The sequence below is a fragment of the Hippopotamus amphibius genome, chromosome 2 (genome assembly GCF_030028045.1).
Source record: "Hippopotamus amphibius kiboko isolate mHipAmp2 chromosome 2, mHipAmp2.hap2, whole genome shotgun sequence".
NCBI classification, from domain to species: Eukaryota; Metazoa; Chordata; class Mammalia; order Artiodactyla; family Hippopotamidae; genus Hippopotamus; species Hippopotamus amphibius.
The window spans coordinates 54592349-54611164 of NC_080187.1; the positions used below are offsets into that span (position 1 = coordinate 54592349).

Consider the following 18816-nt stretch of genomic DNA (forward strand, 5'->3'; position numbering starts at 1 on the left):
ATCATGTGCAGTGGTTTAGGTCCAGCAGGTGGGCACGTGGCCTGGCTGTGAGTGCCGGCAGTGCTCAGAAGTGCAGCTGTTGGGGGCTGCTGTTCTCCCTCCCAGGCCCCCTTTTAGCCAAAGGCAGAGGAAGTCAGGCCGTAAGACATTGATTCACGATACCCAGAGCCTCACCATTGCCAAGTTCTGCTAAGCAGGAAGTCATCTGGACTAAGAGGGGTCTCTCCTGTACTTTTTTGAGATGTCAGCTCTGTTGTGACGTGGGTACAGTATTACAAAGGCACAGAAGAAGTGTTGCTATACTATAAACTTCCCTTCAGCCAGCTAAGAAGAAAGCAAGGGCTACATGATTGTCCATGACATTCATTACCAGACATTCATCTCGGTAAGGAATTTACATTTAAACTGGTGTGTTGCACTTCCAGAGCACAAGTTGTGTCGTTTACAATGTCTGCTAGATTTGAGGCCACTTAATCTGGTCGTATCATGACTGTGGGAATTGTAGCTCGCACAGTATCCATACAGAGAGAGGCAGTTACCCTCCAGGCAGCCATGCTGGCCTCATTTGGGTGGTTTCTGTGTTCTTCCTGGGTAGAGAGAATCCATTGCAAGGGAGGTCATTTAAAAAATCTGGAAGTTCTATGAGCTACCCTGGGTTCACTGGATAAGTTCCTGGGAGCGGTATGTGGAGCCAGGGACTGTAGGAAGTGGCGTCCTCGTGAGGCACAGACTGTGTCGGGAACCTACGTATTGTTTTTCACACCAGGACTGAGCCACTGCTTTTGGCCCAAGGTGGGCAGCTTCCTCGAGCAGAGTAAACAGTCCCCACCAGGCCGGCCATGCAGAGAACAAACCGGCCAACGTGGCAAGGACGGTTCCCAGGCGCTGCACTGGCTCTGCTGAGGGGGCACCACAGCCTCAGCACAAGCATTTTGTTGACATGGGGTTAAGATCCTTCCTTTTCCTTCTGGGTGCATACTGTCAAGTAGGAGGCATGTGATCTGTCTTCTATCTGGGGGTGATCTTTGAGCGCTTGATTCAAATGGCCTGTGCTGGATTTCTCCAGTGTGAAGTCACCACTTTTGTATTAATCAGTATCTTGTAGGGAAGACTATGTACTTATGCTGGTCTTCCCCAGATGTTTAGCTAATTTTTTTTAGCATCTATTGATGATTCTGGTCTGAATAAATTATTACTCTGATGGTTGCCAAATGGTGATTTTTTTTTTCAATTTCATCGCTTCTTTTACATTTATTAGTTGGCATTTTGTTGCAAAGAAGAGCTTTCCTTTCTCCCCCATTTACTAATTTATCCCCTCACTTGTCTCATCTCTCTCTCTCCATGTTGAAAACCTTGAGCTCAACACGCGTCCCTCCAATTCCATGTCCATTCTGCAGCGTCCAGTCCAGCCTCTCCCTCTCCTTATTCGTAAATCACTCCTCTCTCCCATAGTGAGAAATCCGGCACCCGTGACCTTCAGTGCCTTTCCTGTCATGCGGGCCATCTGCTGGGTCTCAACCACACCAGCTGCTTCCTCACTCGGCCACTCCTCTGTTGCCGGCATTTTAACTTTTCTTTCCTGTGCTCCCCTTAGAACCCGACTTCTCGTACCTGGAAGCACTGGCTCCCTACCAGCCCTTGGCCATGAAGTGCATATACTGCCCCATTGATACACGACTGAATTTCATCCAGGTGTCAAAGCTGCTCAAAGAAGTGCAGGTAATGGGGAAGCTGTGCCGGTGGCTCCCGCAGTCCTGGCGCCTCGGCGTGGTTTGTGTCTGCAGGGCGCGGGCCGGGGCAGCAAGCTGCACTGCTACTCTTCCTCACCCATCCTCGCTCTGCAGAGTGTTCAGCCCGGTACCCTCCAGACTCCAAACCAGTGGGCTTTATGCCCTGAAAGAAATCCTCTAAAGAAATCAAAAGTGGGAGGGAAAGAAGGCATAAACAGTGTATTATTGTTGCTGAGGACCATTTGTGTCCAATTAAAAACAAATTGTCCCCCTCCTGCCACCAAAAAAAAAAAAATCATTCTAGAAATATATTCTTCAAGCTGAAAGACAGCTGAACTGAAACATATACTGAGCCCTTGTTGCACATGTGGGTTAGCACCACAGTGTTAGGCTTTTTGTTAGTGGATTGTTTTGGTTTGGTAGTGGTTGTTGTTTTTTTGTTTCATTTTGCATTTTCTGCCTTAGGAAAACGGAAGGAGCAGTTAGCGTAAAGCGTAGGCGATAGGAAGACTGTCCGCCCAGAAGGAGATCCAGAGGGAGAGCAGGGAGGAAGAACTCACTACCCTGGGTCACTTACCACTTGGGTGGCCCGTGTTTCGGCCGTTGGAGGGGTGGTGGGAGTTGGTGAGGAAGGCAGCTCAGAACAAGTGCTCTTTGAAACGCAACCCATCGGGCCTGTTGGAAGCCTTGTCCTTCTGGGAACTTGAGGTTTGGTCCAGACTCTTCAACAAAAGCAGTGACAACACCTTGACTCTCTGGATGCCACGTTCAGTTGGCAGTTGGGTGGTATTTGGCCAATGTAAACATTGGCTTATTAATTGTTTTTCTCTCAAGATAATAAAAAGAGACATTTGTTTAAAAAAAAAAAATTCTGAATCAGTGTGTCCTACACAACTGAGGATATGGGCTGACCATTGCCCACTGCCTGGTACCAGTGGACCTGCAGGTTCAGGCCAGAAAACCAAACTAGTGCAAAAAGTCAGAGTTCTTGCTCACCAGCCAGTAGCATTACCAGTCGATGATGGTAAGTGACAAGAAGACTGCCCTCAAGGGACTTAGAGACTAGTTGTGGGTAGACCCATAGATGTCACCATCAAAGTGACTTAAATATAGTGTAAAAAATAAATGCAAACCAAGGCACTAAATCCCTTGCTTGTCAACATGTCTGGCAGGTCAGGGCTTTTCTCTGAAATTGTTATTCTTCTTCCCACCCACCCTCCTCCCCCACCCCCACTTTGGTCACTGGTTGCTTGGGTTTGAGAGGATGAGAGTTCAAAACAGCCAAGTGGTGAGCCTGTGCACCGCGAAGGGAGGATTCGATGAGGGATGGGCCTGCTTCCGTCTCACGGCCTCCTGTCCTTTCCTCCTCCTCCTCCTCGCCTGCCCCTGCCCCTCTGGTTCCTCAGCCCCTCCACGTGGTCTGTCCAGAGCAGTACACCCAGCCGCCCCCGGCACAGTCCCACCGGATGGACCTGATGATTGACTGCCAGCCACCTGCCATGTCCTATCGGCGCGCCGAGGTCCTCGCCCTGCCCTTCAAGCGTCGGTATGAGAAGATCGAAATCATGCCAGAGGTGAGCCGTGCTGCTTCCCAGGGTTAAACCCAGTTTTCCACTTGAGCCTCTGGAAGACCAACCCAGGGGTCGCTTTCTTTGGGGTTTGTATCATACATGGATGAACCAAACCACGTAGACCCTTCAGCAAGTAACTGAGACGAGAGATGGGATTTTCAGAGCCTCCTCATTTTTGAAGTAATGAAGTAACAGCTGTCAACATCAGGCCTGCTGGAGCGCTGCTTATATGAAAGTTTAGTGTATGATGCGAGAGGCCAGGGCGCAGGGCAGAACATGGGACAGATATGCTGGTGTCAGCTCTGTCCTTAACCGCCTTAGGGTTGTGGGTTTCCCCGTTCTTCCTGGACCTCATTTATGAGTGAGGGTCAAGTTTCACTGAGTTCACAGGCAGATGGAGAAGATGAGAGTAACCAAAAAGTAAGGAATGTAAACTTTGATTATTATTTGCATGCATTTTAGTATAACTTAAAGATTTTATTCTCTTGAAGTCTAAGTATTTTTTAGTTATATGAAATCTGAGCTTGTTTTAATAGGGGAAAAAGTTAAAAAGCAGGTCATGCGTGTGGGACAGTTGAGGCGTGTTGTGCCTGAGCGACAGGTGTGGGGAAGGGGCATCAGGAGGCACATGTCCCGGCTTCCGTAGTGAGTGTACCAGGCTGAGGATGCGCTTCTGTCTTCCTGTTGCCTCCCGAGATGCTTGAACATATTTTTAACAAACAGGAAAAAGAAGTAGGAAAACTTAAAAGCAGTGTCCCCTGATTCTCTCTGGAGCTCAGAAGGGTATCCAGATCTTGGACGTGAAGGCCAAGCCCCTGAATGTTGCTCGTTTCCAGGACCCTAACAAAGGCTGGCGGTGGAGCAAGGCCAGGTGCCATCCACAGGGACCAGGGTCCAGTACATTCAGTCCTTTTCATGGTTAACCTGAGTTGTTCTTTTTTAAATTAAGAGCAATGGGCAAAGGATATCCAAATGAATTTCCATAACTAATTTAGATAAAATTGATTCCGCAAGATAAAACTAGCAAGACTTGTTTGCTAGATAAAACTATCAAGAAGTCGTGTTTTTCACTAAGACACATAGAAGTAGATGATCATAACAGTTTACATCCATTTTCATTTCACTCTTGGTTCCCAGGGAGGGAGCCATCACAGCACGTCCCCTCAGCAAACAGCCCGTGGCCGGATCGAGGGGGCAGAAATGCTGCCTGTAAGCCCATGTGGAGAGATGAAGTAGGGAAGGTTATAAAGATAATTTTTTTAGAGGGGCAGTCAAAACACATGGTAAGCAGTAAACCGGTGGAAAGATATGTGCAGCTCCTCAGGTTGACTGCTCTGAGGGTCGTTTGGATGTTTGCGGTCTGCTAGCTTTTTAAAAGGAAAAATAGGCATTTTCTGCTGGAGCTTGTGAGCGCAATGGCTCACATTCTTGTTTCTCGGCTCAGCAGCTGACTTGCATTTCTCTCTCATAACAGCTCCTTCATGAGAGGGGTGGCCAGGGCTGCCTGTGTCAGGAATTTCCTCCCGCCTTAGTGCACCTGACAGTATGAAACTGGCCTCTCCTCTGCTCTTCCCATTGAGGCCACATCCTACCAAGACCCAAGAGAATAAAAGTTCTCTCAGCTCTGAATTCCAGGTTATCCTTTCTCCATATTTCACCAGGCCAGCCCTTTGGCTTCCCCATTTAATCATAATGCAAATAACATGTTTATGGAGCCCTCACCATGGGCCGGGACCTGCGCTCAGCACTTCCCATGGACTGTCTCACCCATTTTATGAGATAGGTACACTTACTCAATTTGGCCTGGTCTTTTCCATCTCTGGAGAAACTAGGTAATCACCAATATGTTTGTCCCCCAAAGGTCCTTCCCAACAAATGTGACAGATTTTGCCCTTTAACCTAAGTGAGCGCAGAGCCCCCAGCTGATCTGTGCTGTTGTGGTGATAGGGCACACAGCCCCACTGCCTTCCTGTGGGGATCACAGTGCGGTGCTTAGTGTAATCCGTCAGCAGCCCAGCAGCCCCGGGAACGTGCTAGAAGTGCAGGTTCTCCAGCACCACCTCAGTGCTGCTGAATCAGACACTGCAGGGTGAGGCCCGCAGTCTGGGTTTTAGCCAGCCCACCGCGTGAGTCTGATGCTTGCTCAAATGTGAGAACTGCTGGTGTAAGAGACCTGTTCCCTCTGTGCCAGCTTTCAATACAAAAGGCAAAAAGAAGGCAGGATGTTGAGTGTTTAAAGAAAAAACAAGAATACCATCTAGCCACCTATAGAGAAACAGTCTTACTAATAATAAGCTCCTGGGATTTCCATGCCCAGGTTTATCCTCATCGCGATTAAATAGTCCATGTTAGCTTGTCTGCTCCCATTTTAAATCACCAAAATAAAAGATAAATCTACCTCTTTTATACCTTCTGACACTGAGCCAAAGAAGGAAGGGATTGGCTTTGGGGAGTGCACAGCACCCTGTCCTGTCTTTCATGAAGCTCCCCCCTCAAGTCCAGTTGGAGTAGACCAGCAGCCTTGACCCTGAGACCTGCCCCACCCCCACCTGTGTGTCACTGCCAGTCTCTGGGTGACCAACTTGGTCTTCCTGCAGGTCAGCTGGGGCTCTTTTTGACCAGCTGTCCTCCTGAAGCCTTCTGCTGGAACTTTGAAATAATTGCTCTTTGCTTTAGACTTTTAGTTGCCTAACCGATCAGCTTAATATTGCCTGTGTTGAGATTTTGTTTTGTTTAGTTTTAGTAGTTTGGCATTGACAATGGATTTTTTTTTTTTTTTTTTTTTTTTTTTTTGAGTGGAAGGGAGAGATGAAAGCAAGTTCCCATCCAAAAAGGGGAGAAGTTTTTGTTTTGTGGTTTATAGCAAAGACATGGCACTAACCATTCCCCATTTCTGGTAGTTGTGGCTGTTTGATGTGTGTTTACGACTGTGCTTTTCATTTCCTCTGCGTTTTGCTCACGGTAAAGTGGAAGGCTCTGACCCAGTCAGTGTCTTTGTGTTTTTGTCTGATGTGTACCTTCTGGCCAGTGTCTTACTTACAGTGGCTGGGCTTGAAGGCTTAGGGTCAGATTCCAGTACGCTAAGCCAGCAGTCCTCAAACTTTTTGGTCTCAAGACTTCTTAAAAATTAGAACCCCTGAGAGCTTTTATGTATGTGGGTTATATCTGCTGATTTTTCCCTAACAGAAGTTAAAACTGAGACATTTTAAAAATATTTAATTATTTAAAATGAATAACTAATGAATTAAATAAATAATAATATAAACCCATTAGATGTTAACTAAAATATCTTTTTTGGAAAATGTTTCCCAAAAAAAGACAAAGAGAAGAAGGGCACTGTTTTATATTTGCAAATCTCTTTAACATCTGCCTGTAGAAGACAGCTGGATTCTGTCCCCTTTTGCTTTCAATCTGTTGTGATATACATGTCACGTAACCTCTAGAAAATTCCAGTGAAACCTCATGAGAGAATGAGAGTGAAAAGGCAAAACATCTTATTATTCATGACAATCGCTGAGACTCTATAATTATCTCAAAATCAAAAGTTTAATAAAGAAAAATGTTAATATTGGAAAAATAAAATAATGACAATCATATATTGACCTCAATGCCCCCGAAAGAAACTCAGGAGCCCCAGGGATCCCTGCACCACACCTAAGAACCAACACTCTGGTTGGTCTGCTTTTGTTTTTAAGGCCCCTCAGGCTTCTCAAGCTTTTATTTTTATGACTCTGTCATAAGATTCATTTTTCAATAAAAGTATGCTTGTTCATTCTAGAAAACTTGGAAAAAGTAGGGGAGAAAAAGGATAAAGACAAAAAAAGGATCAGTCCTAGTCCCAATACCAGACATCAATTATAATCCAGTTTTTTTGTATTTGCATTGTCTGTTCACTGTGTGTGTATCTGAATCATACCTCATGTATCTTTCTCAAGTAACAGTAAGTATACTGTGTCATTGAAGATATTTCATAAGCATCTTAGGCTGCATGATAGTCCATCAAATGCATCATAATTTAACTATTCCTTTACTGGTGGGCATTTATTATTTCTGCTTTTTCAGATTATAAATAATACTTTCAGAAACATTCTTTTACATAAGTCTTTGTATGTGGAATGTAGATATAGAACGAAAAGTATCATTTGGTTTTGCCTGGGAAATGCATGTGGGAGACGAAGGGGTTAAAATCTGTTCTGTTCTTTGGTTTTGCTACTACTAATGGATGCTTGTTTCTCCCCTAAATGAAAGTCTGTCCTCTGCAGCTTCCTTGTAAATCCTCCCTCTTTGCCCCTGTAAGTGTGAAGTGAGAGAGCTGACGTCGGTCCTCATGGGTCTTTGCTAATAGAAAAATTCTATTTCTGGGGTGGCAGGTGGATACATCCTCCTTCCCAGTGGTGTCTGCGCAGAGTCATCGTTATGGGCTCTTCCCTTGTGGCAGAGCTGCCACTTCAGAGAGTCTTCTTGGAGGTAGAATTTATTCCCGGGGTTGCCCAGGGAGGGTCTCTCACCTGCTCGGTTCCCACAGTGCCATCTGCAGACCTCCTGAGCCAGTTCTTTGGCTTTAAAGTTCTGCTAGGCAACCTGACCTTTGATCCTTTGATGGGAACAATATGGTGTAGGAAGGAAAAGGATATTTATGGATGGGCATTTCCAGGAGCCTGGAGCACACACACATCTCAGTGGGATCATTTCACACTGGTTTCATATGTTTTCTCTTTTTTTTCCTTTTTTTTTTATTTAATTGAAGTATAATCGACCTACCACTGTGGTAGTTCCTGGTGCACAACATAGTGATTCGATATTTCTGTACATTACAAAATGATCCCCACACTAAGTCTAGTGACCATCTGTCACCATACAAATTTATTACAACATTATTGACTGTATTCCCTATAATGTACATTTCATCCCCGTGAATCAGTCTCTCTCACCTATTTCACTCATCCCCTCACCCCTTCCCCTCTGGCAGCCACCCGTTTGTTCTCTGTATCTGAGTCTGTTTCTGTTTTTTTTGTTCATTTGTTTTGTTTTTTAGATTCCACATATAAGTTAAATCATAGTATTTTGTTTTTCTCTGACTTATTTCACTTAGAATAATACCCTCTAGGTCTGTCCATGTTGTCACAAGCAGCAAGATTCCATTCTGTTTTTATGGCTGAGTAATATCCCACTGCACATACACGCATACACACCACATCTTCTTCATCCATTCATCTGTCAGTGGACACATCTTGGCCATTATAAATAATGCTCCACTGAACATAGGGGTGCATATATCTTTTCAAATTAGTGTTTTGTTTTCTTTGAGTAAATACCCAGAAGTAAAATTGCTGAATCATATGGTAGTTCTCTTTAATTTTTTGAGGAACCTCCATACTGTTTTCCATAACGGTGACACTAATTTATAATACAATCCCACCAACAGTGCACAAGTGTTCCCTTTTGTCTACATCCTTGCCAATACTTGTTATTTGTTGTCTTTTTGATAATAGCCATTCTGACAGGTATGAGGTGATACCTCATCGTGGTTTCGGTTTCCACTTGCCTGATGATTAGTGATACTGAGCATCTTTTCATGTGTCTGTTGGCCTTCTGTATGTCTTCTTTGGAAAAATGCCTATTCAGGTCTTCTGCCCATTTTTTAATGAGGTTGTTTGGGATTTTTTTATGTTGAGTTGTGTGGGTCCTTTGTATATTTTGGATATTAACCATTATCGGTTATTTTGTTTGCAAATATCTTCTCCCATTCAGTAGGCAGCCTTTCTGTTTTGTTGAGAGTATCTTTCACTGTGCAAAGGCTTTTTCATTTGATGTAGCCCTATTTTTGCTTTTGAATCCCTTGCCTGAGGAGACGTCCAAAAAAAATAGACAAAAGGCCACTGTCAAAGAGCATACTGCCTGTGTTTTCTTATAGGAGTTGTATGATTTAAGGTCTTAGATTTAAGGCTTTAATCCATTTTGAGTTTATTTTTTATATGGTATGAGACATAGGAGACTTTTGTGTGTAGTTGTTGAGTTTTCCCAGTAACATTTATGGAAGAGGCTGTCCTTTCCCTACAGTACATTCTTGCCTCCTTTGTCATAGATTAAATGACCATATAAGCATGTGTTTATTTCTGGGTTTGCTATTCTGTTCCATTAATCTATGTGTCTGTTTTTATGCCAGTGCCATTTTGTTTTCATTACTGTAGCTTTGTAGTATAGTTGAAACTCAGGGCATGTGATACCTCTGGCTTTGTCCTTCTTTCTCAAGATTGTTTTGGCTATTTGGTGTTTTTTGTGTTTCCATATAAATTTTAGAATTGTTTGTTCTAGTTCTGTGGAAAATGCCATTGGTATTTTTATAGAGATTGCATTGAATCTATATATTGCCTTGGGAAGTATGGTTATTTTAACAGTATTCTTCCAATCCATGAGCACAGTGTGTCTTTCTATTTGTTTGTGTTATTGTCAGTTTCTTTTATCAGTGTTTTAGAAGTTTCCAACCACAGGTCTTTTACCTCCTAGGTTAGATTTATTCCTAGGTGTTTTATTCTTTTTGATGCAGTTGTAAATGGGATTGTTTTCTTAATTCCTCTTTAAGATAGTTTGTTAATAGTGTATGGAAATACATATTAATTATGCATTAATGTGCATAGAAATCTGCATATTAATTTTGTATCCTGCAATCTTACTGAATTTATTTATTAGTTTTAATAGTTTTTGGTTGTGTCATTAAGATTTTCTATATATATTGTTGTGTCATCTGCAGTGACAGTTTTACTTCTTCCTTTCCAATTTGGGTTCCTTTTATTTCTTTTTCTTTTCTGATTGCTATAGCTAGGACTTCCAGTACATTGCTGAATAAAAGTGTTGAGAGTGGGCATCCTTGTATTGTTCCTTATCCTAGAGGAAATGCTTTCAGCTTTTCACCATTAAGTATGAGGTTAGCTGTGGGTTTGTCATATATGGCCTTTATTATGTTCCCTTCATACTGACTTTATTAAATAGAGTTTTTATCATGAATGGATGTTGAATTTGGTCAAAAGCTTTTTCTGCATCTATTAAGATGATTATGTGATTTTTATTCTCTTTGTTAATGTGGTGTATAATGCTGACTGTTTTGTGAATAGTAAACCATTTTTGCATCTCTGGGCTAAATCCCACTTGATTGTGGTGTAAGATCCTTTTAATGTATTGTTGAATTTGGTTTGCTGATATTTTGTTGAGATTTTTTTGCATCTGTGTTCATTAGTGATATTGGCCTGAGATTTTCTTTTTGTGTGTGTGCTGTCTTTGTCTGGTTTGGGTGTCAGAGTGATACTGGTCTTGTAGAATGAGTTTGGAAGCATTCCTTCCTCTTCAGTTTTCTGGACTGGTTTGAGAAGGGTAAGTGTTAACTCTGATTTAAATTTTTGGTAGAATTCACCAGTGAAGCCATCTGCTTCTGGACTTTTGTTGTTACTGATTCAGTTTCATTACTGGTAATGGGTCTGTTCATATTCTCTATTTCTTCTTAATTTAGTCTTGGGAGATTGTACGTTTCTAGCAACTTATCCATTTCTTATAGGTTGTCCATTTTATTAGCCTGTAGTTGTTCATAGTAATCTCTTATGATCCTTTGTATTTCTGTGGTATCAGTTTTGACTTCTCTTTCATCTCTGGTTTTGTTTGTCCCCCTCTCTTTTTTCTTGGTGATTTTGACTAAAGATATTATGTTAATTTTGTTTTCCTTTTCATAGAAGTAGCTCTTAGTTTCATTGATCTTTTTATTTATTTATTTATAGTGTCTATTTTTGCTCTGATCTTTAGAACTTCTGCTAAATTGGGGTTTTTTTCTTTTTCTAGCTTCTGTAGGAATAAGATTAGCTTGTTTATTTGAGATTTTTCTTGTTTCCTGAGATGCGCTTCTATCATTGTAAGCTTCCCTCTTAAAACTGCCTTTGCAGCCTCCCGTAGATTTTGAATTGTTGTATTTACATTTTCATTTGTCTCCAGGTATTTTTTAAATTCTTCTTTGGTTTCTTCAGTGACCCATTGCTTGCTGAGTAGCATATTGCTTAGCCTCCATCTATTTGTGTTTTCTGAGGTTTTTTTCATGTAGTTGATTTCTAGTTTCACAGCATTGTGGCCAGAAAAGATGATTGATAGGATTTCAGTCTTCTTAAATCTACTGAGACTTGTTTTGTGGACTAGCATGTGATCTATCCTGGAGAATGTTCCATGTGCACTTGAAAAAAAATGTATATTCTGCCGTTTTGGATGTAATGTTTTATATATGTATACACACACACACTCACATATACACATATAGAGGCCAGTGTTTCCTTATTGATTTTCTGTCTAGATGATCTATTCAGTGATGTGAGTGGGATGTTAAAGTCTCTTACTATTATTGTATTGCTTTCAATTTCTCCCTTTAAGTCCATTAATGTTTGCTTTATAGATCTTGGTGCTTCTGTGTTAGGTACATATACATTTATATCTTCTTGCTGGATTGATCTGTTTATCGTTACACAATGCCCTTCTTTTATTACAGTCTTTGTTTTAAAGTCTATTTTGTCTGATATGAGTATAGCTACTCCAGATTTCTTTTCATTTCATGGAATATCTTTTTCCATCCCTTCACCTTCAGTCTGTGTGTGTCCTTATTTCTGAAATGAGTCTCTTATAGGCCGCATATAGATGGGCCTTGTTTTTTAATCTGTTCAGTACTCTCTGTCTTTTGAGTGGCAAATTTAGCCCATTTATATTTAAAATAATTATTCATAGGTATGTACTTATTGCCATTTTCTTAATTGTTTTCTGGTTGTTTTTGTAGTTCTTTTGGAAAAGGTAGCTAATAGTCTTACAGGATTTCCTTTGTATGTAACTAGTTGCTTTTCCCTTGCTGCTTTTAAGATTCTTTACTTTTTGCCATTTCAATTACAGTATGTCTTGGTGTGGACCTCTTTCGGTTCATCTTATTTGGGACTCTCTGGACCTGCATGTCTGTTTACTTTCCCAGGTTAGAGAAGTTTTCAGTTATTACCTCTTCAAATAGTTCTCTGCCCCTTTCTCTCAAGTTCCCTATTATGTGAATGTTAGTGCACTTGATATTGTCCCTTGCTTAAGAGGTCTCTTAAACAATCTTCATTTCTTTTTTCTGTTCAGTTTGGGTGATTTCTACTACTCTATCTTCCAGTGCGCTGATCTGTTCCTTTGTATCAACTAATCTACTCTTGATTCCTTCCAGTGTGTTTTTTGTTTCAGTTATTGTGTTCTTCAGCTCTGGTTCTTCTTTATATTTTCTAACTCTTTATTAAAAACTTCTAACATCTCACTGTGTTGTTCATCCATTCTTCTCCCAAGTTCATTGAGCATCTTTATGATCATTACCTTAAACTTCTTATCAGGTAGATTGCTTGTCTCCCCTTTGCTCAGTTCTTCTGGGGTTTTATCTTGTTCCTTTGTTTGTAACACATTCCTCAATCTCCTCATGTCGCCTAATTCTGTTTTTATTTCTGTGTATTAGGTAGGTTGGTTACATTTCCCAATCTTGGAGAATGGACTTTTGTAGGAGACGCCCTATGGGGCCCAGCAGCACACACTCCTTTGGTCAGCACATATATGCTCTAAGGTCACCCCCTCTCAGCTGCATGGGCCCTTCCATTGTGGTGGAGCTGGCTACCACGGGAACACTGGCAGGTGGGGCTGCCAGGTCACCTACCCAGGTGTGTGGGTTTTGACTCTACCATGTCTCTGCCCCTCCCCTTCTCATTGTGACTTCTTTACATCTTTAGTTGTGGAAGATTATTTTCTGCTAGTCTTAAGGTCATTCTTATCTATGGTTGCTCTGTAAATAGTTGTAATTTTGCCCAAGGGAGGAGGTGAGCTCAGGGTCTTCCTACTCCCATCTTGGCCACATCCCCCTGTGTTTTTTTGGTTCATGAAATAGTCCTCACATTCATTTGCCAGTCATTTCAGATATCCTAAGCTGCTTCCTCTGCCCATTTGATACCGATCTTTATGTTTACATAAATGGCATCTTACATATTTGTTTTTAAATAAAGGAGGCTTGGATAGGTTGAGGTCTGCATGTGTTTAAGAACAGTAATCAGCTAAACCCAAGTGTTAGGGCCTCTCATAAGATCACATGTCACTGCTGGTGACTGGGTCAGGGGACTGTGAAGTTGCAGAGGAGAAGGTACTCATCAGACTCAGGTGTTAGGGAGAGATGGCCCACGGGTAAAAGCTGTGTACTCCACCTTTGGGAGAAGTCAGGTTCCCAGGAATTAGCTCACTCAGTCCAAATGCCAGTGTCCCTGCCCTTCTGCCTATCACTGAAGAGGTGACAAGGATGAAGGCAGGGGCTGGCCTGAAAAGTCGGCACTTGATGTATATTTTGAGTAAGAAGAAACCGTTGGGTGTGAGAGACTATACACGTGTTAGGAGTCATCTGGACGCCACCTGAAAGATGGATACGGGTCATGGTGGGTCACACAGCGAGCTTTTGGCAGGGTGTTGGCAGTTCATTGTGTGGGAGCTGACTCATGAAAGGAGGCAGCTGAGGGGTCAGCACCTGGGTCCCAGCACGCACCTGCCTGCGCTGGGTGACTCTGCGGAGTCTCAGGAGGCCTCCGGTAAAGCAGTGCAAAAGACACTGTACCTCAGAGCGCTGGGTTGGCTAGTTCTCTTCCTCTTCTCAGCCCGTTTACTTGCTGCCACCACCCCCTTTTCCTCTGTCTGCTCTTGTATCAACTCCTTTCTTCATTGCAGTTGATTTTGTGTGCATGTGATGTATTTTTAATTAAAAATCGTTTACATTTTTTTACTTAAAGTGTTTTAGTCATTTTAGACTATAATGCTGTAAAAAAATTTTAAGAAAATGAATGGTGATCATTAAAGGCTTAGCTTTGACACTCAAACGTCTGGTACCATTCCCCCAGGCTGGCACGGGCACGTGGTGCTGCAGGTCTGGTGGCCATAGTGAGCTGATCCCGGGGTGTCACCTTCCATTCCTGAGCCATGCATGGGGGGTGGCACTGCTGCCCAGCATGGCCTCCTAACCCCTGACTGAATAGCACCGCTGCAGCACCCTCTTCCCCCCGGTTTAGTGGGAGCCTGACTGAATTCCCTCCGTTTGCTCCCAGCTCGCAGACTCGCTGGTGCCCATGGAGATCAAGCCTGGCATTTCCTTGGCAACCGTCTCAGCCGTGCTGCACACTAAAGATAACAAGCACATTCTCCAGGTATCGTAGGGGAGGGTGGGCTGGGCTGGGATCCATGAGGAACCTCCAGGGCCTATGGAGACTAGAACCCTTCCTCCCGAGAAGGCACCATCATTGCAGGCAGCCCCCAGGACAGTGCTTGCCACACCAGCAGATACTAGAGAGCAGACTGCCGGAGGGATTAGATTTGAAACAGAGAGGGCACTGCATATCAATTCTTCACTAGTTATTTCTCTGGCCACATGCCTCAGGGAGAGAGGAGGGAAGAGAAACAAGTATTCTTAGAGATGGGGCCGTCCATCATCCTAAGTGCCGTTCACAGCTCCGAGCGCATCAGCGTCACTTGCTCCTGCCGGCACTCTGTAGATGAGCTCTCATCAGGTGCCCGCCCTGAGCCTGCAGGCCACGGCGGGGGGAGGGGGGGTGACCAGGGCCAATACCCGGTAACAGACACAGCCCCGACCCATGGAGGCCTCGAAATACAGCAGACCTGCCGGAAGAGCCCCATGCAGGTGGGGTCCCCCCAGCACCTCACTCTATGGCACGTGTGCTGTCTTGCAGGGCAGCTCTTTGGGCCCTTGTCTTCACCCCCCTGAGGAAAACCCCTTTCAGGCTTGGGCTGTGTCACTTTTTTTTTCTGTATATAAATTTATTTTATTTATTGGCTGTGTTGGGTCTTCGTTGCTGCACGTGGGCTTTCTGTAGTTGCTGAGAGGGGACTACTCTTCATTGTGAACAGGCTCCTCATTACGGTGCCTTTTGTTGCAGAGCATGGGCTCTAGGCACATGGACTTCATTAGTTGTAGCACATAGGCTCAATAGTTGTGGCACACGGGCTTAGTTTGCTCCGTGGCATGTGGGATCTTCCCAGAGCAGGGCTCGAACCCATGTCCCCTGCATTGGCAGGCAGATTCTCAACCACGGCGCCAGCAGGGAAGTCCTGGGCTGTGTTACTCTTATTTCCTTGCATCATGTGCCCATAGTGTCCACTTAAAGTGCCCTGGACCCCAGGCTGGGTCCTTACTGGGTGTTGTCTTATTTAATCTTCACAAAGTTCTCTTTATTATCACCATCTTAGAGGCAGTTTCTCTGCCCTTCGTTTTCTTGACAGAAGGACTGTAACTGGTTAGTCTGGCCCCAAGCCAGTGTACTTGGCACTGCTGCCCCACCTATAGTTACCAGTGCAGGTTATTAAGATTTTACTCAGTACTGAATTGAGTTGACTGAAAATTAAAAATAGATTTTCATAAAAGGAAGATACCTTTGCCAAATAAGGTGTTGATTCTCTGTGGATAGTTGGCTCTAGCTTGTTTGTGTTATGTGGAAATCCAGCTGGAAGTGATGGTGACCCTGATGGCAGAGGGCGCCAGGCCCAGGGCCCTTCCAGGAAGAGGGTCCCACAGGGTGGAGTAGATTCACTCGGGCCCTGGGGTGGCCTGCACTGAATGTGGCTCCCTGGTGACTTCACGACAAGATCCTGTTCTCTTCCTGCCCAGCCTCCACCCAGGCCCACCCAGCCCACTGGTGGTAAGAAGAGAAAGCGGGCGAGTGACGACATTCCAGACTGCAAGGTTCTGAAGCCTCTGCTGAGTGGCTCCATCCCCGTGGACCAGTTTGTGCAGACGCTGGAGAAGGTGAGCGTGGTGGGTTGTGCCGTCTGAGGCACCGCCATCCCACTCTGCCCACGGTGGCCCTGCTCCCAGGAGCGTACGCTGCTGCTGTCTCCACAGTCTGAGCTGCTGGCCCTGCAGCATCTGCTCGGTCCTTGGGCACGGCAGGAACGGAACCAGGCGTGAGTTAGAAGAGAGCGGACCCTCCTTCCCCACAGGCCCCAGCTGCTTCTGTGCTGGCCCTTCCTTCCCACCCAGCACCAGGCTGCTGGGAGACCACCCACCAGCCCCACTTCTCATGGGAACTGGACTGAGGAGGGGCCTTTCTTCAAGAACGTAGCTGTGACAGATGGGGCTGGGGGTGGCCAGGAGAAAGCGCCCCACTTCTCCACGAGAAGACACCTTGCTTTCAGAGCCAGCATGGCCGGGGCCTGAGGAGATTCAAGGCTCGGGGATTTGGTGTCGAGACTGGGGGGCAGTGTGGACAAGAGGGGTCAGTGTTGCCAGATCCTCAGGAGGCAGGGCCTGCAATTTCCAGACAGAGTGGCAGGAGAGGAAAGGAGGCGGTCATCATGGAGGACGGTGGTCCCTCCCCAGCTCAGCAGCCCTCCCACCCCTTGGCCCTGATGGCTGCTGCCCTCAAGGAATAGATTTCATGTCTACTAGTAAAAACAAAATTTAACCTGAAAGGATTTGTAACTCTGGCTTCAGGCACAGGACTTCAGAGGTCACTGTTTTGGCATCAGAATTATAGAATCCTTGATAGAAAAGAGGAGGAATTGGCTAAAGATATTATTATTTGTGCTGCTTCTTGCAAGAAGAACTGCAACTAATTCTAGTAAATCATTCTAGGAAAAGAGATTTTCTTCTGTTAAATTACTGTCTTTTGTCCAAACTAAATAACTCTTAAAAGCTTTCTCTTTACTGGGAATTGTTTTCTCAACTAGTCATTTAATTTTCCCTGAAGGGAGGGCTTTCCCCAAGTTGTGCAGCTCTCCTGGCCTCTAGTGACATGGGGAACCCCCTAGGAATTACCCCGGCAAACGCCGTGTGCCCTGAACACACCAGTATCTGCTTCCTCCCAAGGTGCCGTGTCTCCGGCCCTGCTGATGGGACTCACGCTTGACTTGTTTCTTAAAAATTTGAAACAACTTGCTTTTCCAAAAAGACCTTATTTAGTTCTTCTTCCTGGCCACCCAGGAATTGACCCCTAGGACCCGACACTGACTACGCGCCCCCCCCCCCCCCCCCACCATTTCCACCCCATCTCCTCCTACGCAAGGAGTATCTGTGCCTGCCCCAGACTACAAGTGAGCTTCCAGAACCAAGTATGGAGAATCTTCCTAGGTCATGTTTATTATGTATTTTATGTCCTTTTGTCCTCTTTTCACTTCTCAACTTTACATCTGATGTGTAAGAATTCTGAGTTAGCCTTGGAGGTGGCCCTGGAGAAGTATTTGATATGCTGCCTTTATCTTCTTCCTTGGGAGGGATCTGCCAGATAACAAGCTTAGTGGTATCTTGCTGTGAGGAAGGGCATTGTCCTAGGACAGGATGGAGCTTTTTCTTACCAGGGACCGTAGGTGTGTATGGAGGCTGATATGGGATAGCCCAGCATCCCGGGCTCCTGAACCCAGGTGCTTGGATGTGCTCCTCAGATAATCTGCATGAGATTTTGCACGTTTAAGGGCTTCAATTTGAATTCTTTTGCTGCAGTAGATCCTGTGACTAGTCTGAAGAATTGTGTTGAGGAGAGTTCAAAATGCCAGTCTCTAGAATGTTCAGTTCAGCCAAGTCTAGAAACTGTCATTTTTAGAACTGTCAGTTGCTGAAATACCCTCCGGCTTTTCAGAGCACCCACCAGCCTCCTGTCCCTTTTCTTTTGGAGCAGCATGGCTTCAGCGATATTAAGGTGGAAGACACAGCCAAGGGCCATATCGTCCTGCTCCAGGAAGCTGAGACACTCATCCAGATTGAGGAGGACTCAACCCACATCATCTGTGACAATGACGAGATGCTCAGGGTACGGCTGCGGGACCTTGTCCTCAAATTCTTACAGAAGTTCTGAGTGGAAAATCAAAGCCATCTCCACTTCCCTGAAACCCTGCAGTCCTTCACTATGGCTGCCCAGCGCCCAGCAGAGGAAGCACACACAGCCTGGCAGGTCTCTGGTTTGAGGAATAAAGAAGTGGCTCAAGGGACATTCTCAGGAGTTACAGCCAGAATCTCCCAGTCTGGCTTCTTGGCACTGTTTCAGGCGAGAACTTTTCCTTTAGACTTAGGGTTCGTCTTCTTCCCAGTCCTGGCTTTCTCGGGTAGCCCGGCAGGTAAGGCAATGAGCTGAGGAGAAGCGTGAGAGCGACGCAACAGCAGCTTTCCAGGAGGTTAATGGTGGAAGGGGAGGTAAAAAGATGATCCTCAAAACATTAGCAAAATGAACCCATCTATCTGTATTTTATAATGTGAGCTCATTTTGTTAATAAAACTTATTTTTTATAGAAGTAGCTGTGTTCTGTTGAACCTACACTTGATACATTCATTTAGTAGCTGAAAGTATATGTAAATATACAGAACTAAACTTAGAAAACAGAGCAAATTTTAGTTTGGTGTGTGCACTAATATATTTCTTAAATTGTACAAAAGGGTGCTTAACTTTATCTGAGCTGTGACAGTGTGAAAAGCACAGAGTGCTAACACCAGCCTTGACCTTCTGGGG

At 44.5% G+C, this 18816-nt stretch overlaps 1 protein-coding gene across 5 annotated transcripts in view; it reads left to right on the top strand.

Annotated features, from left to right (window-relative positions):
- INTS9 (integrator complex subunit 9) overlaps window positions 1-18816 on the top strand; it is a 107430-nt gene that overhangs the window by 88490 nt on the left and 124 nt on the right. For 2 of the 5 annotated variants that reach the window (XM_057723357.1, XM_057723358.1), the window contains exons 12-16: window positions 1595-1719; window positions 3137-3304; window positions 14413-14511; window positions 15987-16124; window positions 17992-18733. In XM_057723357.1, coding sequence (XP_057579340.1) covers window positions 1595-1719; window positions 3137-3304; window positions 14413-14511; window positions 15987-16124; window positions 17992-18168 — 707 coding nt within the window. In that variant the 3' untranslated portion in view covers window positions 18169-18733. Of the gene's footprint in view, window positions 1-1594; window positions 1720-3136; window positions 3305-14412; window positions 14512-15986; window positions 16125-17991; window positions 18738-18816 lie in introns of those variants that run through there. The other 3 variants (XM_057723359.1, XM_057723355.1, XM_057723356.1) reach the window with 3 other exon arrangements.